The sequence below is a fragment of the Anguilla anguilla genome, chromosome 1 (genome assembly GCF_013347855.1).
Source record: "Anguilla anguilla isolate fAngAng1 chromosome 1, fAngAng1.pri, whole genome shotgun sequence".
NCBI classification, from domain to species: domain Eukaryota; kingdom Metazoa; phylum Chordata; class Actinopteri; order Anguilliformes; family Anguillidae; genus Anguilla; species Anguilla anguilla.
The window spans coordinates 60,800,770-60,813,148 of record NC_049201.1 but is presented as its reverse complement, the minus strand read 5'-3'; the positions used below and the strand labels follow the sequence as shown (position 1 = coordinate 60,813,148).

Below are 12,379 nucleotides of genomic sequence, written 5' to 3'. Positions count from 1 at the left end.
ATTTGACAGAAACTGATATCATCAGTTATGCCACCTTATGGCAGCTGTTATGCCTTATGTTGGAGGGTACAAGTGTTACAAATACTTCTCATACATTTATCAAATATATACTTTAAAGCACATCAGAGGAGCTTTATAATTTATTATACCAAATAATAATTATAACTAAATGATCATTACTACAAAAATCTTTATTATTATCTAACTTTATATGTTCAGTTAAGGACAGACACAAAGAAACAAGCTGTAGTATTACTCCAAGTGCAATTATGAATGATTTTCTAAGGGGTTACTACCCTTCATGTAAACCTGTAATACAAGTAAATTCAGTAATTCAGTCATTTATTTTGTATTCGGCTGTTCCATGTCACCTTAATGCCAGCAGCACCAGGTCGGCCTGGGGGACCATCATTACCAGGGCTACCCTGAGGACAAAAAGTAAATAATGTTATTCCTACGATGACATGCATGGATCCAGCTCGACGGACATTGTGGTGATGTGCTAATGGGTGAAATCAATGGAGGCATTACATTTATAATATTGATGGTCATCCTGTTTCCTAATGGACCTGATAGGTCAACTTATGGGTACAATAGATACTTAATGGTGTAGAGCGAGTTTCTCACCTCACGGCCAGCATCTCCAGGAGCGCCAGTCATGCCAGGCATACCAGTGTTACCAGCGGGACCACGGGGACCAGGAGCTCCAGCTGGGCCTAACCGACCGGGCTCACCCTGAACCACACAGTGCACAAGTGTTAGCACTGAATGCACACATTCCTTGGAGAGCTTATCATGGTAATATGATGTTCCTGCTGTACTGCATGTTCAATAATCCATTCATTGATCTTTTATATACAAAATGGTGCCTATAAAGTGTTGAAGAGTTAAATGCTTTAACAAATCCTTAAAATCATGACCTTTACCAAAAGATATTTTCAGAAAATAGTCTGCATTAAGCTTTCCACAGTGGAAGGGAGGGGACTGATACTGCTATCTGTCATTAGAATTTGTTTATCCACTGTACTCACCACTGCCCCAGAGCCACCAGGAAGACCACGGTCACCTCTTGAGCCAGGAAGACCAACAAAGCCCTGAGAACCAAGCACACCCTGGGGTCCAGGGGAGCCAGCAGGACCCTAGTGGGGGGGGGGGGGGGGGGGGGGGGGAGATGATACTGAACATGAGGTAACAAGGCAATACAAAAACACCTGCCACTGGTGGGATTTCCAGCGAAAGTGATTCTCTGAAGCGAGAGATGGCACATCTGCCATAACAACAGTAATGATGGATCTGTGAAACAAGCCAAACTTCATATCAGTTGTGGCTTCTAAATGTAAAAGTACACCTGCCCAACCTTCAGGAAAAGTGCTACTTTGGATATTCCAGGTGTACACTCAAATCACAGATACTTGCAAGCCATTTTTAACAAGTGGAAGTGATTTAAATGTCGAGGGGAAATATGTCTGTCTTGGCCTTATAAATGTCATAGAATTGCTTTTAACCGGATACTATGGCAAAGGAGAGGAATACTGAGTAAGAGTGAAGGGTTAGAAAGTACATGTTCACTTACTGGAGTACCCGCCTGTCCAGGGGCTCCCTTTTCTCCCTGCATACCAGGAGGGCCAACCATACCAGTAGGTCCCTGGGAACCACCTGGGCCAGGATCACCACGAGGACCACGGGGGCCTTCCTTCCCAGCAGCACCCGTGGGGCCAGGGGGTCCAGCAATGCCCTGTGTGTACATGATGGAGGAACGCCACATTACTGAGGACACATATCAAATGCGAACAGCAGTGTGGTAAGAGATCCAGGCTCATATTCAGAAGAACGTAGATCTGCATAAATCTCAAGTATGGCACCACTGCTCTATACTTGAGCATAGGCCTAAACTTTCTAAGGTAATATCCAACTATGTAGATAGTTTAATGCATAGAATTATGTAAAACTATGTAAATTGCTCTGGATACGGCTCTACAAAGTCAGTAAGTAAGCATACTCAATATTGAAAGATGTGTATCAATGCTGCATTCTTCAAGCATACACTGAATGCAAAGCTGCTGATATTACTGTACTCAGCTGTTTACATGTAAGGCCTGATTTTGCTCATATACAGTAAATTAGGACAAGCAACAAAAGACCAGTGAAGTGGGCAATGCAGTCCTTTTTTTATTTCTTCTGGAGCTCTACATTGGTCTTCTACATAACTGGAAAGTGTATTATGTGGGTGGTATGAAATGTTACATTGAAAGCAGTGATACTCACAGCTGGGCCGGAAGCTCCAGCGCGTCCAGCAGGGCCAGGGAACCCAGTCAGACCCTGGGATGGAAAGAAACACAGGTGATCACCAACAGGCCATGTCCTCTCTGGTGAGCCTCTGAAAACTAGCCACATCTCTAAAACAGTTACTTACAGTGGGACCGGCATCACCACGGGCGCCTGGGGGTCCACCAGGACCAGCTGGGCCCTGAGGAGAGGAGAAAAACATGCTAAAGCCCAATCACTCAAGCAACAAACAATGCAACAAAAAATATGGGAACGTTACTTTGGAGGATCTATATTTTACATTATATAGACTTCTGATTTATAGTACATTATTATTTTAATGATCCAATGTTATTTCTTATTCCAAAATTTGAATTGCCAAATGTGGCTCTAGGTACTACTACTGTGCCACCCACATCCACAAGAGGAGCGCAGCAGGGGAAATGTTGCAGGTAACATGGTACTACAGAACATTTGGACCATTTTTAATAACTGTTAAAATGTCAGAGCATTGTTGGGATGAACTAATACACCATAACTTAAGGAACCCTGAGATCATAAACTCACTCTAACTTGAAGATTAAACCAACTGTCTATCCTCACCGATATACATGTGTCTGCAGAAATGTGAACATTTCCCATCCTCAGTGAACAGTAATAACAGGATGATAATAAAATGAAGCCTCACAGCAGGTCCAGAGTTTCCGGCAGGGCCAGCAGGACCAGGGGCGCCAAGTTCTCCCTTAGCCCCAGCGACACCTTTCTCTCCTCTGGCACCAGCCTGGCCACTGCTACCCTGTGGAGGACACAAGACACATACCACTTCAGCAAACAGGTACACACCAACAAATTCTAATACCACAGTAAGCTGAGCATGGTTGGAGCGACAGATATGAATAAATAAAATGATATATAAAAAAATACAAAGATATGAATGTGTGTGACTGCATAGGTATGTGAACACGGGAGGGATCTTACAGTAGTTTCTTGTTGGGAATATGTCCAATTAAGAAGGCAACATAGCCTGGCCTGGGACATTTATCCCTCCAAATAGTGAACACACAGTCCACAATATTTATAAGTGAGAAGCTTAAGTATATCAGATCTTTATGTTGCAGTCTGTATGTTCTGTTGATTGTAGCTTGTGCGTGAGTACTCACGGGGGGACCAGCAAAGCCAGCAGATCCTGCAGGACCACGTTCACCACGCTCTCCCTAGAACAGAGAAACCAAAGATATTCTAATCCAGTCCAAATCAGCATGAGCATGTTCAGGAATATAAAATATGTAAGGAACTAGTACATTTCACACTAACACCAAACACATAATTCATAATGCATGGAACAGCCCTATTTGTATTTGATGTCGAGACTTCAAGACCAAACTGCATACAGTGTTAGCCACTCTAGATGAACCTCAAAATGAATAGCTAATCTAGAATGAATAGCCTGTTCTTGCACTTGTCCTCTTTATTTATTTACCTTTTTTCTTTCTCTATGGATAACCAAATCCCGATATTTGTAGGCTCATCCAAAAGCCTGTCCAAATGCTGCAACATCCTCAATAAATCCATAAGAGCATGGATGAGTGTCCTTCAAAATACATGCTGCCAGCTGGTGCTTCTTTTCACTTTTCTGTCCACCACGTAATGAGCAGGTGAGCTGCATTGGCGCAGCCAGTCTACAGTTGTCGGACTGACCAGCAACAGTCCTGCTAACTGAAACCCACCCTCTCTGGCTGATGCTACGGCCAATTTGGATTGTCCTATGGCCCTTAGTCACTGCATGGCAATGGTGAAACTGTGGGGCAAGTTGCTTCACAGAGGTTTTGCAGAGGTACAGGTGACCTTGTTGAAATACTTACAGGTGCACCACGAACACCAGGAGGTCCAGCTGGGCCAGAAGAACCACCCTCACCCTAAAACACAGAAGAACTCCAAATACATTACACTGATCAAGCGCAGAGACCACAACCACACAACCCACTGACTTCAACTGACCTCACTGACATTGATGTTAACTAATTAGGTGACTAAGTGTGCTTTTTCTCCTAACTAATAAGTAATCATTGACGGCTGTTGAGCACATGTGCTAAGCTGCATCTTAAATAACAAATGAAAATTTGAGGTGAAAACCATATTGTAACTTAACTTTAATGATAGAGCCTATACGATATATGCACACTGCTTCCCCATTTAAACTGTGACCAGTTCTGAGATGAAATATCATTTAACTGAAAGAAAAGAGATTTACTACATCACGGATTAGTAATTATCAGTTATTGCAGAACAGATAACAGCTGGAGCTAACCTGTCTGGATAGCTACATTCTATGAGCTAGTTCCGTAGTTTTGTGACAGATTCAAACTGCACATTGGCTTAAGTCAAATTTCATATATACTACATACATATATATATATATATATATATATATATATATATATATATATATATATATATATATACATAGATTTTTTACTTTAGATGTTTTATGGCTTTCCAGCTGGCGGGATCTCATTTGTCTTATGATACATTATGGGATCTCATTTGCCTCATGATCTATTGGCTATAGCCGATCCGCATACTACAGAAACATTTTCTAAAGATGAAATGAGTTTTTCTTGTAGGATTCTCTGACTCATTAACTGAGAGAAAATGAATATGTAAGAGTTGTTGAATCAGGCATAAATATCCATTGTCATGGCATTTTTTTTTTCTAACAACACTTATTCCTCAGCACAAGATTCCCAGGTAAAATGTACCTTTTCACCATTAGCACCAGAAGGTCCAGGGGGTCCGCTGGGTCCAGGAGCACCCTGAGAGAGAAAGGGTAGGACTTTTGTTCAGCTTGAATATATTTTCTTTAAATAAGGGGACACATCAGTTAACATACAAGAATGTTGTTACACAAGAAGAGTACTTACACGACCGCCATCTCTGCCAACGTTACCCTCTGGTCCTCTGTGTCCAACCTCTCCCTAATGGCCAAAAACAAAGACTTTTAGCTTTAAATATCTTTAGACTTATTCTGTGGTAACTAAGCCATAAAATAGTCTTATTCTGTAGTAGTAAGCCTTAATGTTGCCATCTTATTTCACTGATTGCAATGCTCTGGTTTACAACCACTAGAATATTGACTGGCACTGAACGAAGATTGATCACCTTCTCGCCTTTAGATCCAGGGGTGCCGGCTGCACCACGCTCACCGGGCATTCCGGAGGGTCCGTGGGGTCCAGCATTACCAGCGAGTCCGGCAAGACCGGGCTCACCCTGAAGGTCAGATGAACACAGTCAGTCACCTGGCCAAACATCCATCCATCCATCCATCCACCCAGGCAGCCTTGCATTCACTAACTGCAGTACCACATCATAAGCAGGGTGGCACTCGGCTTCCAGAGCAGAGCTTAGTATCCAGGTTCAGTTCGAGGGTGGTACATTTTCTTAAGGCACCCTTGTTCAGAGTGTCTTAAATTTTATATATTATATATTTATGCATATTATTATATATTTATCTCTTACGCTATCATATCATAAAACACCGGCAAACAAATACATGAAACAATTTATTAAAAAATTGTGTGAATAAATAGTATTGAGCTGCTATGCGATGAAATTTAAAAAAATGTAACTATAAGGCTTGATTAGGTCTGCAATAAAGCATGCTTTGCATGGCAAGATTAGTGACAGGCACAGAATGAATGGGGTTCCATGCGTTAAACATCAAGTGGACCAAGTTCACAATGTATGTGACTCAGTCTGGATTTTCATAATGACATTCAAGGTGAGTGCTTACTGGTCCTCCATCAGCTCCAGGGGGTCCAGTGGCGCCACGAGTTCCAATGGGGCCCTGAGAGCCAGTTGCTCCAGCAGGCCCAGGGTTACCACGCTCGCCCTGGGCAGAGAGTAAGAGAGGGGGAGAAGACAGTCACTCATTGGGCCTCTGGCCTATATACTATACATTCATGACCATTCATGACATTCATGGGTGCTAGTATGGCATAAGTGGTAGACATAAGGGCTTGTGGGCTGAAGTTATCAGGTTTCTCTCTCTGGTGCGGTACTGCTTACATGCGGTACTGTCTTACATAAAATATTTCTGAATTACTTCAGTAAATATCCAGCTGTACAAATTGATCATAATGCAAAATAAAATGTAAGCTGTGATAAGGGTGTTTTATATGGAAATACATGCATGTGTTTCCAGTCTAAGCTACTTACACATATTAAGGACAGCGGAATTAATTTATACAATAAAATAATGTTGTGTATTACTTTCACAAGCAAGACAGCACTGCTGGTGTAAAGGCTCTGTGTGGTTCTTCAGGGCCACAACTGTTCATGGTCCACACAATTCAATTTAAAAATGTTTTTTTAATTTTTTAAAAATGAAATTTTATTTGTTCGATATTCAAAGGGTGTAAATAGCATTTTTGGATGCTATTGTTCTTGCGCTGGCTCTCCGATCCTTACGCTCCCATACCCCACAACCTGGATCATGTTCCGCCACCTCCCCCCCCAACTCCCTGGTTACCCTGCTCACTCTCATTTAGGGCCACCAAAATTTACAGTAAAGTTTACAGTATATATAGTACAACAAGAAATAAATCCCTTCATATTACAGGAATTAAAGGAATAACATTCAAATCGAAGAATCTAGTAGTATATGTTGGTATTAGTGTTAGTAGTTATAGACTATTATTAGCATTATTAGCATTTATCATTCATATATTATTTTCTGTATATAAATAATAAATGCTAAAAAAAACAACGATATACTAACACTAATACCAACAGTGTCATATGACTGCTATGATGCTAGTACTAGTGCAACACTAGTAATAATTAATCGTGCTAAGCAATATTCAATAATTATCACATAATGGACAGTATTTATTAGTGTGCTATGATATGCCCGCAAAGACAGATAAAACCCTATTTGGATGCCTTTCTGTGCACAGAAGCAGTTGTACTGTAATGTACATAAGCTTCAATAGTATTTTATAAAAAACAATATTTTATCATAAAAAAAAAAGATTCACACAAACAGTGAGGGCACAGAAAACATACTAATGAGTGAGAACGACAGGATTACCTTTGCCCCAGCAGGGCCATGAGGTCCCATCTCTCCAGAGATACCCTAAAGAGAAATCAGACAGATGTAAAAATCAAAGGCTCTTTTCCCTCTAGAAAAGATTTAGGAAAAAGGATTAACCATCACAAAGCATAGCAGAGGTAGAGATAATGGACGAAAGATATCCATCATTATTAGTGCAATTAGAGAGCGCAGGGTAGCACCATACATTAAAGGTTTCAATAAGCCTCACTGTCTATCACTAGTTTAAGGGACTCTATCTCTATCTCTAGGCTATCTCTGTTGGTCTCTGGCTCCCCCATTCCATTGCCACTGTGAGCTGATTAGCTATAGTGATGTTGAGCCTGAGCCATGAGCTTGTTGACAGTATTCATGGGAACTTCAAGATTAGTGCATGTGCAAACAGCCAGATAAGTTGCCAACTAGATCAGGCATTTGATGTAATATTTTATTGTACTGTAAAGTCGGTCCCATTTTCATGACTATATTTTATCATCAGAATTCTGGACATTCAACATTTTAGTTTACAAAGCATACACGCATACAAGTTCATGCTCTGACTGAAATGGATAACTGCCCATCTTAAACTATTTTAGACCCAGTTGCTAGCTAGTAAACCTCTGATTTCCAATCTGATATCAAATCGCCCTGATGGATATTCGCTCATGATTCATTTGGTCGCCATCATGTATGTGGTACATTATCCCTGCTGTTGTGTCACTGACGGGAACTGGAGTGATTTAACCACTTTAATTTAGGTTCAGCTGATTCTGATCACTGAGTGTCACAGGGCATGTACATACTTATAATAACGGGCCTTAGTGGGGTTTAGCAGCAGTGGGACAAATTCAGAGGACACTCACCCTGTTGCCAGGTCTTCCAGCCTCACCAACACCACCAGCTGGGCCAGGGAGACCCTAGAGAGAGAGTTTATTACACATTCACTCAGTCATTCCTTCAAACCAAAACACTCAGTGACTCAATCACTGACATTTACTCAGACACTCAAAGCATGACATATATCTACCATATTTTAAGGGAATGTATTTTTAAGATGACATGTTGTTCCTGAATATGATCTCTTACCTGGAAACCAGGAGCACCAGAAGGTCCTGTTTCTCCTCTTGGTCCTGCGTTACCCTGCATAGGGATAACAAGATGTATTTCAAGCAACCAGTTTGCCACAGCTTCTCCTTTTACCTTTGCTCTGTAGCATTTTGATAAATACTTAAGTGACAAATAACAAAGCATATTTAAGAACCGCCCTTACTGCCAAATAGCAGGCATGAGGAATGTGTTGATTTATCATAATATCACAATATTGCTAAATAGGTTTACACAAGGTAATGGCAATATGTTTGTCTACTTTTGGTGTAATCAATATGACTTTTATGTGAAAATATATAAACATAAATAAATAAATCTAATGGAAACAGCACTAATACTGGGATATATATGGATTTATTAAACTAAATACGTTCTAAATACATCTTGGAATACTGCATTAGAGCAACGCACCATTACAATAACATTACTCAGTTTGTTCTGTTAGGATCTTGGGCTTCTGTATTTTGCCGTTACATTTTGAGCAAATGAGCAATTTGAGGATTTACATTACAACAGGAGGCACAAAAGACAGTTTTATTGTTTATGTCAGTGAATTGCTTAATTATTATTTCTTTAATGTGCGTAGTTGTTCTGGAGTCAACACTTACAACAGCTCCAATTGCTCCAGCAGGCCCGTTATTACCATCAGGTCCAGGGGCACCCTAATCAATTAAAAACAATTGAATTTCAATCAATACACTTTTCATATTTGTGGCTGATGAAAGCCCCTTTTAATCAGCACTGAATAAATGTAAAATGCTGCGTCAATAATAGGAAATCTCTCTAGTGGCCATTTAAGAGGCCTTAAACAGGTACATGTGCAGAGTAATATTGCACTGAATAGTTGCTGTGGAATTATCCCCCATCTGAAAGCAGAACATTTCATGCTGATGAGATGCTTACTCTCAAGCCAGCTGGTCCAGTTGCACCTTTGTCACCAGGCTTTCCAGGTGCACCCTGTGAGACAAACAATGACAGTTAGAATTTACAAATTATACTATACTTATGAAATGGAATGATACTCAGTAAAATACAGTATCTATTACAAAAATATATATTTTGTTTCAAAATATATGTATATTTCAGGATGTTGACAAACATTTTACAGGGATAACTGTATACTGCTGAAATTTTCACTTTTAAATAATATACATATTATTGCAATTAATGGTATATGGTTTATGGTAACAACTTGTTTTATGTATTTTATGTCTGTCGCTGATGTTAAGGTGTGTTGTAAATAGAAAATTCAGTTCTATTCTATCACAAGCAGCACTTTTCTACAGAACACAGTTCTACTTACGGCAGGGCCCTTGGGACCAGGGAAACCAATGGTACCAGCCTGTCCTCTGGGCCCAGTTGGGCCAGCAGGTCCAGTGCGACCATCAGCTCCAGGAGCACCCTGGACAAGATAAGTGATACCACAAATCAGAAGGAGGTACATGGCAAAATAATGAACAATATGGCTTATGAAAAATAAATGCTGATTCACGTTTGACTGAAATGGTCTTAGGTAAAGGAAATGCATACTCACAGTTGGGCCTTCCTTTCCATGGGGACCACCGCTTCCAGGACTGCCTGGAAGACCCTGAGTTAACACAACACAATATCTTATCAATAACAATAAAAATAAAAATAACAATAACAAATGAAGCTAAATCATGAATTTTACATGAAACTGCTTCATAAAATCACAAAATTTCAAAACAGATTCAGTGGGTATACAGGGGTTTTTCTAGAAGCCTTTAACACACTCATCCAAATGCTGGTTAGGGGCCTGTGCTAAGCTTACACTTTTTTAAAGTTAAACTGCCTATCATTGTAATTGCTAATTGTCAGCATTTTTACCTAGATGAACATGAAGGTGCCCTCGTACAGTGTCAGAGCAATGAGAATTTGTTTCCTGGTTTAGAAAAACCCTGGGCATACATGTGTGTCACTTACACATTCAGCATGTGCATGTGGATCTGGGACAGGACACATGTACGCCCTCTGGTGGCATAGGGCAGGTACTTACTCTGGCACCTGCAGCACCAGGCTCACCAGCGCGGCCTGCATCCCCAGGGGGGCCCCGAGGGCCAGCGGCACCGGAGGCACCGCGGGCACCAGGCATGCCCTATAGGAGAAAGAGAGGAAAATCTTTCAGATCTTAGTGTCTATACCAACAATGCAATGATTTAAGGCAAACAAAGAGATGTGACAAAAATCGGAAAAGAAGGAGCAGAAATTTCCATGAGGATAGTAGGGGATTGGTATTAATGGGAGAACGAGATTTCATTATCCCCGATATGTGTGGAGCTGTCTCTACAGCAAAAAAAAGATTGGTTCAAATCAGTGAGTTACTGATAGCCAATGGTAGCTATGCCTAATTTTGTTGTCAGGAAGCCTCATTCTCCCATCACTAATGCTTGAGAAATTAGCATTAATTTCATTGCCCTTGACTCTTTAATGTAATGATGTAGGTTCTGAAATGCTAACTGATTTAACATTATCCGTGTGTATAGAAAATGACAGGCCATTTTGTTCACACACTTACCATGGGACCAGCTCTGCCCTCGACTCCAGGAAGACCACGAGCTCCAGGAACACCCTGTTTTGAGAAATAAAAGAAAGTTATTAATCTCTGATTACCTCTGATAATAAACAGCAGACACACAGAAAATGATTTCACCTTTCTACGTGTAATACTGTCAAAGGGTCAAAAACCATCTTTTTTTCAGGGGGGAGGGTGGTGGTGCTTGACAGGGTCAAAAACCATAGCCAAATGGTTCAAAAAGGTTTTTTGCAGCAAGTGTTTCTTAGGATAACAGGTATAAAAACTCCAGAAAAAGTCAAAGAAATCAAAGAACTTACTCGCTCTCCACGGTTGCCAATGAGACCTGTTAGGCCCACTTCTCCAGTTGGACCACGTTTGCCTTCCTCACCGGCGGGGCCAATGGGACCTTGGGGACCAGCAGAACCCTGCATGGGAATCAGATTTTAGTACAGCTGATGGCAGAGAGAGAGACAAACACCTTGTTATCAGTAAAACCTTTACACCATCTGTTTTGCTCATAGACTTACTAAAACACAGTAGAACTAGTTCTGTGCTTGCTGTATGGTCCTTAACTATTAAGATAATACACTGGGGGGGGGGGGGGGGGGGGGGATTCAAACTTGGTATCTTGCGCAGTGAATAGCGGCAGTGCTATTCATTGCACAACAATGCCACCCTTAATTAAAAACATAAATTCATCATATTTAAAAAATATTATTCACAAATAAACATTTGCCAACCTCATAATTCTAAATGCATTTTATTTACGGTATATGCAGCTTGGCTAGATACTCCTTAATACAACCTTGTGCATAGATAAATAGAACCACCATGATACAGGTTCAACTTCTAGAAGGAAAATTACACCCTTGAGCAATGGAGGTAATTATATGTCACTCTGGACAATCAAAAAAGTAAATATTCAATTTCAATTTTGATATTCAATACATTTTCCTTATGAGGCCTTGATTGCCTTATGAGGATGACTGCAGAGACCTAGAATACTTACAGGCTCTCCCTTTACACCGGCATCTCCCTTGGCACCAGATAGACCAGGATCACCCTACAAGTACATTATAAAAAAGATTAATGAAAGGTTTAGATTGAGTATTTTCATCCTAAGAAGATGATGACAGGGCGCTCATTGAATATAAAGTCAGTACTCCCTTGAAATCTCAGTTAATTGAATGATTAAATTTAAAATCACACTAATGACCTGTCTGTATGCAGGGCATGCTGCACGTACGCAGTCATACTGTAATGCAATTCATACAAGTCTCAAATTAAACTTGGTTGTACATTTTCTGAGTAAAAAGATATTGCTCGGTCTTTGTTATGAGCCAGCTAACATAGCTATCCTGCAGTTAACTGCAGTACAGCAG

At 40.6% G+C, this 12,379-nt stretch overlaps 1 protein-coding gene across 2 annotated transcripts in view; it reads right to left on the bottom strand.

Moving 5' to 3' along the window:
* Window positions 1-12,379, bottom strand: part of LOC118214884 (collagen alpha-2(I) chain-like) — a 33,426-nt gene that overhangs the window by 5,786 nt on the left and 15,261 nt on the right. For both annotated transcript variants that reach the window (XM_035395171.1, XM_035395178.1), the window contains 24 exons: window positions 12,007-12,060; window positions 11,315-11,422; window positions 10,998-11,051; window positions 10,479-10,577; window positions 9,996-10,049; window positions 9,765-9,863; window positions 9,365-9,418; window positions 9,070-9,123; window positions 8,441-8,494; window positions 8,218-8,271; window positions 7,355-7,399; window positions 6,056-6,154; window positions 5,425-5,532; window positions 5,187-5,240; window positions 5,025-5,078; window positions 4,128-4,181; window positions 3,426-3,479; window positions 2,954-3,061; window positions 2,414-2,467; window positions 2,266-2,319; window positions 1,574-1,735; window positions 1,032-1,139; window positions 628-735; window positions 372-425 (listed from right to left, as the gene is read on the bottom strand). In XM_035395171.1, coding sequence (XP_035251062.1) covers window positions 372-425; window positions 628-735; window positions 1,032-1,139; window positions 1,574-1,735; window positions 2,266-2,319; window positions 2,414-2,467; window positions 2,954-3,061; window positions 3,426-3,479; window positions 4,128-4,181; window positions 5,025-5,078; window positions 5,187-5,240; window positions 5,425-5,532; window positions 6,056-6,154; window positions 7,355-7,399; window positions 8,218-8,271; window positions 8,441-8,494; window positions 9,070-9,123; window positions 9,365-9,418; window positions 9,765-9,863; window positions 9,996-10,049; window positions 10,479-10,577; window positions 10,998-11,051; window positions 11,315-11,422; window positions 12,007-12,060 — 1,800 coding nt within the window. The remainder of the gene's footprint in view (window positions 1-371; window positions 426-627; window positions 736-1,031; window positions 1,140-1,573; window positions 1,736-2,265; window positions 2,320-2,413; window positions 2,468-2,953; window positions 3,062-3,425; window positions 3,480-4,127; window positions 4,182-5,024; window positions 5,079-5,186; window positions 5,241-5,424; window positions 5,533-6,055; window positions 6,155-7,354; window positions 7,400-8,217; window positions 8,272-8,440; window positions 8,495-9,069; window positions 9,124-9,364; window positions 9,419-9,764; window positions 9,864-9,995; window positions 10,050-10,478; window positions 10,578-10,997; window positions 11,052-11,314; window positions 11,423-12,006; window positions 12,061-12,379) is intronic.